This window comes from Eurypyga helias, unplaced genomic scaffold (genome assembly GCF_000690775.1).
Source record: "Eurypyga helias isolate BGI_N326 unplaced genomic scaffold, ASM69077v1 scaffold21467, whole genome shotgun sequence".
Classification (NCBI taxonomy): Eukaryota; Metazoa; Chordata; class Aves; order Eurypygiformes; family Eurypygidae; genus Eurypyga; species Eurypyga helias.
In genome coordinates, this window is record NW_010264022.1 from 8,710 (window position 1) to 16,306 (window position 7,597).

At 41.9% G+C, this 7,597-nt stretch overlaps 1 protein-coding gene across 1 annotated transcript in view; it reads right to left on the reverse strand.

Moving 5' to 3' along the window:
* The window catches only part of LOC104513044 (importin subunit alpha-3), a gene marked incomplete at its 5' end in the record, with an annotated part of 12,580 nt that extends 5,836 nt beyond the window's left edge, over positions 1-6,744 (reverse strand). Inside the window, 6 exons of the mRNA XM_010156270.1 lie at positions 1,450-1,554; positions 3,195-3,323; positions 3,537-3,668; positions 5,315-5,359; positions 5,450-5,619; positions 6,658-6,744. Coding sequence (XP_010154572.1) covers positions 1,450-1,554; positions 3,195-3,323; positions 3,537-3,668; positions 5,315-5,359; positions 5,450-5,619; positions 6,658-6,744 — 668 coding nt within the window. The remainder of the gene's footprint in view (positions 1-1,449; positions 1,555-3,194; positions 3,324-3,536; positions 3,669-5,314; positions 5,360-5,449; positions 5,620-6,657) is intronic.
* Between the last annotated feature and the right edge of the window lie 853 nt (positions 6,745-7,597).

Below are 7,597 nucleotides of genomic sequence, written 5' to 3' on the forward strand. Positions count from 1 at the left end.
GTAGATGTTGGAGTCTACTCAGTGTTCACCCCTTCCCTACAACCATGTTTGGAAATCAATCTTCCACAGGAAGGGAAATTCGTTTGTGAAGTAAATAAAACCTGTGGTACTCTAGTCTCCTACATCCCTTATCAAGAGCTGCCACATCCCAGCAAGAGATAAGCAGCACGTGTCAATTTTGATAAACCACTGTACATACTGTAACTGTGGGCCTCAGCCGTTAGTCAAGTCAAACCTGCCTACTACATTTAAAGAGAAAGGTTGAGTCTTTCCTCTGCGATCAATAAATTGGCAGTTAACAGAACTATCTGAACAGTTACATGTTACTTAGGGGAAAAGACAGTTATTTCCTCAGCCTCAACCCCAGCCTCCACACTGAAGCGAGATATTCCATCTTGGTCACGGCTGAACATATCGTAAGGTTGGTATTTCTGGCTTCCACATGTAAGGAATGAAAAAATGAAGTAACAAAATAAAAAGACGTGTTTGAAAGACAGCAATGTTGTGCTGTTCCGGTTTAAAACCATGCTTTTAGCTACCCTTCCTTCCCACGAGGCAGATCCTGGGGAGTACAGCTTGGTTTGGAAACTAATGTTTTAAAAGACACTAACACCCACCAACTGAAAAGGAATACAGGTATTTAAAGTAGCAAACAGTGACCCATTAGCATTCCACAAGCAGTGACAGAAAAAGCAGAAGAAAAGCATTCAGAAGTGTTTGCGAGCCACTACTTGACTTTACTGTTTAATAAGAGAGGTAATAAAAGCATTGACCTCTACAAGCTGCGCCATCCCCAAGAAGCAGCACGCAGCCCCCCCCGCACATGCGGCACGCTGCTTTAATAACAGGGAACACAGAACACAAAAGCTACGACTGTTTTCTATGGCCACCTACGTTTTGGTGATGTTTCCTTAAAAACAACAGCTGGGACAAGCCCAGTCCATAATCCAGTGTCAGAGGTCTTTACTTGGAATACTCTCGGATTACACAATGCAGTGACACACACAGATTAATAAATGCCAGTGTTGAGTACTTCCCTGTGTTTCCACATAACGTGGGGGGGAAAAAAAAGGATGAAGTCCCTCAGCTTCGGCAAAATGCTGGGAACTAACAGAACGCTGCTCCCATCCAGACCTCTTCACACCACATACAAAAGCAAAGGATTTAACTCCATCATTTTGAGAGTGAGAAAAATAATTTAAATGAGATATAGAAAGACAGGAGATCCCTCATCTGCTTGCTTTCCTCAGTATATCTGGCACTTATCTCACAGCACTTCCCGAAGGAGTATCAACAGTAATGTGTATCTTGCGGCACATGAAAAATGCTCAAGGATATAGTTTACCCGTCCCTCACGTTTACAGCATCATCTAAAACATGAAGCAAGGAATTCAATGTCACCTTCCCCATTTAAGGAAACAAACTGTTAAATCTTTCTTGTGATCTAACCTTATCTAGAAGATGTATTATCATAGGAACAAGGTTTGCATCTATTACTGCCTGAACTTGCTGCTGATTTCCTGCAGTGATGTTAGACAGGAACCACACTGCTTCCTGCAAAATAAAAGGACGTGAGAAATTATTACTTACAGTCATACAGATAAGGCTCCTAGACCTATTTTATTTCCACTCCAGCAACATTTTATACATGCACATTTTCAGTCCTGCAATTCACACGCTAGCCAGTCGTAGATACAATCAGGCACTGCATCAGTTTGACTGTACTCAGCTGAATTCCTAGCAAGTAGACTAGTGAAACAAAGAGGACAGTCTCGCCTTAGGAGACTGCGCAAATTCTTCAGTCTTCTGCTCTAAACAAGTTACAACCAAATGCTCCAAATCCACAGATAAAAAGGAAAAATTTGGAGACAAAACCACGAGGGTACAAATAAGCCCTCGTTACTGACTCCATTCCTGGGAATGGGTGCTGTAGCAGCTTTCAGCCGATGGTCAGATGAGCTCCAAAATGCACTTGTGTCCTGTCTTCCAGACACCAACATGGTAGAAGACAATACTTCACCTGTTTTGTAAGGTTTCTCCTCTTAGCATCGATCACCAAGGAAAATGCAACACCTATCACTCGAACGCTCGCTTTGCAAGAACACTGTATGGTCATACGCCCCCTGATCATCACGCTGTCCGTAAGGCCGGGGCTTCCAGCAGTAGCCAACAGCAGGTGCCTAGGACAGTCTGTAAGAAGAGATCTTTTCCCCAGGAGGCCCTCCCAGTCCTGAACAGTCAAAATTTTGAACTAAGCCAAAGACTGTATCTGGAGTCTTATGTTAAGGAAGGATGGAGAGCCCACAGCGCCCCTTTTTAAAAGTGGGAACCTATACTTGAGTGAAGAAATAACACACAGTTTCCCATGAAGTTTTCAGTACATTCAGAGCATCGCTTTTTTAACCTTAGAGTTATTAAATATCTCTGTTTCTAGAAGCCCTCCATCACTTCTCCTCCATTCCCTTCTCCTCTCAGCTCATCTGGCCTGACCACCTTTCAGAGCAGTATTTCTCTCAACATAAGATGCAGAAATTCTCACGTTGCGTTCACCTGAGTCTCTCGGATCAGATCACAGGATCACTTCCATTAATGAACCTGTTAGAGATTTAGGATGCTTTGGCTTGTCTCGGTGGGCTTGTTCTGGGCTTTAATCATCGGCAGTGTTGTGAATTGGCACCCCAGAACTTAACAACACGCCTCAGATGCACTCCGGAATCAGCACGGCATTGTCAGCGCCCCCGTTTCAAGCCCTGCCTGCACATGCACACTCACTCCCCATCCCCCACCCCCAGTCTGACTTGGTTTAAATTCCATTCATCACACACACTCCATTCAAAGACACATCCAATTATCTCTATTTCATCACTTCCAAGAGAATCAGTTTAATTAAAGTGACATTTCACCTATCAAGAATGCTAACTTTTAGGTCAACAGCCAGATTTATAGGAGAAAGCTTTAATTTAGTAAGAAAAAAAATCAATTAGAAGAACCAGGTAACAACATTCGCGTCAAGTATGAGTTGCAGCTCCTTAAGACATTTTTCTATGGATGTTAACTTCTGGAAACATTTCAGCACCCTGCCTGCTCTTCCCATAAGCTGGTACAAGCACTCAATGACACAAATCTCTACCACGCAACTACATCACGTGGAATCCAAAACAGCTCAGTCAGGTACCATCGCTGCAGTTATTTACCTTATTAATTTTTTCTTTGGGATGCGTCAGAAGTGCTGGAAAATGTGAAAGAGCTTCGCAATTCAGGACTACCTGCGTCTGTTCGTCGGTACCAGTGACAATGTTTCCTACAGCTCTCAGTGCAGCAGTCTGAAAGAAAACACTTCCTTTTAAGAGTTCTTTGATCAAAAGATCTTTCTAGCTGAGCACATACTTTCAAACAGTTAAACAAGCAAAAGGTCTTATGCAAATGTTGTACCACACAGGAAAAAGTACACTTCCATATGAACTGTAAAAAGCAACCAACTGCATTCTCCAGTATTAAATTTTGAGCAACGCTTCCTTAACGTTATCCAAACTTACTTGCACTTTAACTTCTTGATGACTGAGAAGAGGAACCAAATGAGGGACTATTCCAGAGTCTATCACCATCTGGATCTGCTCATTGCCAGCATCCGTTAGATATGAGAGTGCCCAGACTGTATCTACCAATATCTAACAGTAAAAACAGTTGTTTGTAAATAGTACAGAAATATCACAAGTCTTACAAAAGAATATAAACGTAAAACGATTCTCTTTGTGAAGCCAAAATTGATGCAATGCAGCAAAGCCCCACTGTTCTACAAACTTCACACATTCCACTCTACAGAATTCTGACATAGATCTGCTGTTCAACCCATTCTGGCTCCAAAGAATACACAGGGATTGAAAAAGCAAACAGCTAATCTCCTAACTACAGCCTAAGCTCTGAGGAACTGCAGTTCAGTTGTATCTGTTCTTGTCATAAGTACTGCTGGACAATGTGACAGATGGAAGTCTCACCCCTGGAAGGAAGCAAATATTTAACTACAGGCATTTGGCACTCCTAAGGGAATCATATGGCATCAGGTTATTTTTCTTAGCACTTCACCACAAAATGTAAGAGAAGCTTTGAATTTTTTTTAAATATCTGGTGCAGCAGCCCTCGGCCTGACTTTCCTCTGTGTGGGCGCTTACACCTGTGTATTCACACACAGAAAAGCCAGTGGCAACAGCAGTAAACGTGGACATTTCAAGTGACAGCTTACAAAAAAAAGTGAGCATTGTTTCAGCTGACAACTCATGAATGATGCACAAATATTTGTGCATTCATTGCAGCTTTCCAGTATCTGAAGGGGGCCTACAAGGGTACTGGGAGAGGACTTTTTACAAGAGCCTGTAGTGATAGGACAAGGGGTAATGGGGATAAATTGAAATCAGGGAGGTTTAGATTAGATGTCAGGAAGAAATGCTTCACAGAGAGGGTGGTGAGTCACTGGAACAGGTTGCCCAGAGATGTTGTGGATGCCCCATCCCTGGATGTCTTCAAGGCCAGGCTGGATGTGGCTTTGAGCAACCTGGTCTGGTGGAAGGTGTCCCTGCCCATGGCAGGGGGGTTGGAACTAGATGATCTTTAAGGTCCCTTCCGACCCTAACCATTCTATGATTCTATGAAATACAGCCATTTCAAGAAATTCAAATTAAGCTTAATTTCACCTATTAGTATACAATAAATTAAATCATATTTACTTTGCAAAATTTAGCCAACATTATTTTAGTAAAGCACTGTTGCCATTAACTTCCACAACTGAGCTACAGCTCCACTAGGAAGCCAAGAATTAAACAATCCTGACTTGCATTCAGGCAAAAACCTGACCTATTTTGCAATTCCAGTGAAGTCTCACTCATTTATGTCACTATTAAAATAACCTAATGTTCATATTTAACACCTCAGAGGTTACATCTAAAGCTAACATTTACATATGCAGCAGACACTAATTTTTTTTCCATTTATGCTGATTTTCATTACAACCTCAAACTTAAGTGCTAGCCAAAAAAAAACCCTATCTGTAAATGAACGTGCACAGAAATACAACTGAAATGGCACTGTATTTTCAGTGTAGGGAGAGTACATGCAACTAAGGAGGTGAAAATAGAGAATACTAGGCAAAAATCATAACTGATACTTAAAAATTAGCAGTTATAAAGTTTGCCATAATGAAACATCACATCACAGGGGTTTTCTTTCAAGAAAAAAAAAATCTGATTATGACAAGCTTTACACTTAAACTAAAAAACACACATACCAGAACACAAAACTGGCTCTAATTAGCATTACTTACATTTACATCTGTGTGGTGAATTAAAACACAGAGGGCTGGAAGGATCTGAGGAGGAAAAGAAGCACCTGACAGTTATTTTTAAGGCAGACACTCAACTTCAGTTCAGTTACACCGAGCAGTAAATAATTCAGTCACCTCCTGAATGGTTTCCATTGGCGGAGGAGGATCTTTGTGACGACACAAGTTGACCATGACCCAAGTCACATTTCTTAAGAAAGTTATGGGAATAGATGGGCTGATGAAGGACAGCAGTGGTTTCACTACTCCAAGACTAATAACGTAATCTCTACACTGGGGTCCATCACCTGTTTGAGACAAAGAATTACGGAGACAAAGATTATCCCATGACTTTCGCAACAAGTCTGGTTTCTGCACACTTCAACCTTCAGTTCGTAAAAACATACAAGGTTAGAGACTATGGGCCTTGGAAAAATGCACAAACACATTCACAGATCTATAGATACAGCTATCGTACTCTTAAATAAAGCTTCAGTAGACCTGTGGGTGCCTAACAGCTTCATTTAGAACTACTCATTAAACCCAGCTACATTCTTAGAAGAGCGTTCCATAATTCAGAGCAGATGGAAAGGTTGAGGCGGTGGCGGGCGAGGGACAAGGTGTGGTAGACAACACCGAACCACTAAGGATAATTGATAGCCCAACGTATTCCTGAAGATCCCTTCACAAAATTTGTTACCAATACTAGAACATCTCAAGAGTAGTTGAAAATTGCCTGAAAATAGATATTGTCATCTTCATATCTGAAAGACAAATACACTTTTGCCACCGCCCAGGTATCAAAAAGCACCTGACTTGTACTGCTCACTTATCACTAACAGCTTCAGGCAGTCACAATACTGTGGATTTTGTTGGTTTGCTTCTTAAGGACTGTGTGTTTCTAAAATAACAGACTCTGGAAATCTCAGTATGTCAGAACCAGTATTAGTGCTCAAGCACAACAGTCAGGGCTATAAACCACAAAGCTAATGCTGGAACAGGAGAAATCAAACAAAAGGTCAAATGATGACGCCTTGCCTAGAATTCAACACAACACACATAAGGTCAGGCAAAATTTCAGAACTCAATGCAAACCTCGTTATTTTTACAATCTGCATGTCTGTCTTCTAGTAATCCCTATTCCTGTACCTGGAAAGAAATCGTGTAGGCGTATGGCTTTGGGTGCACACCACCACGACACAACAGAGAAGACAGGAATAAGTTAAGAACAGGGTAACTGTCAGTCTCACAGCTGAACATCTTCACGTTCTAACACACAAAACCCTACCTAGTTTATTCATTCAATACCAAAAGGATCTGAGTTTAGTGACAAGAGTGACACAAACCTATGATATTTCCTAAAGCCCACACAGCTTGCTCACAAACATTTTGATGAGGTGAATGCAGCAGTCTCAGAAAAAGTGGCACAGCATCTGAAAGACACAAAGAAAACCCCATGCAAATGTTAAGAAATACATCTCAAAAGACAAAATACTTCACCTAATTAGCTCTTAAAATAAAATTTCAGCACTGCATGAGGAATTTGTCTTCTGGTTAAGTGTTGGTCAAAACTTTACTGACTTTCTAGATGATACTAAAGTAAAACTAACAATTCTTCCTTTCTTGCATTTTCTTATAGAGCCCACACTTCAGAGTATTATGAAAGCAACTCTTAAAATAACCTCATTTGTAAGTCTCAAGTTTACTGAAGCTTGTCAGGCCTCCAAATTTAGTCACACTTACTGAATTTAGAAATTCTGTGCTAAGTTATCTATCAGAACCAACTGCAAAGTAGTAACTGTTTTAAGACCAACCTCACCCACTCAAATTAGCCAATTTAAGAGACAGCAGGTATGCAGCAACATTAGTGCCTGGTAACGCAGTCAGAGGGACATTTATAGCACCCTATAACTCCGGCTGCACCTTCACTAGCAGCGAAGCGTGTGCCGGTTGCTGGTCCCAGCACGTGCAGAACACAGACCAAGGGATCTTGGGCACACGCTGCCAGTGGAGGGACATACAGGGGTTTAATTTGCTTCAATCCTGATTTATAGCACCCTATAACCCCGGCTGCACCTTCACTAGCAGCGAAGCGTGTGCCGGTTGCTGGTCCCAGCACGTGCAGAACACAGACCAAGGGATCTTGGGCACACGCTGCCAGTGGGGAGCTCCAGGCAACGTGTTAGCGCGTCGCTTCGCCTGTGGCTCTGCCAAGAGGAACCCTGGTTTACTGAGCATACACAAATAGACACGGAAGGTAAACGGCACCTGAAGAACCTCTGTTGC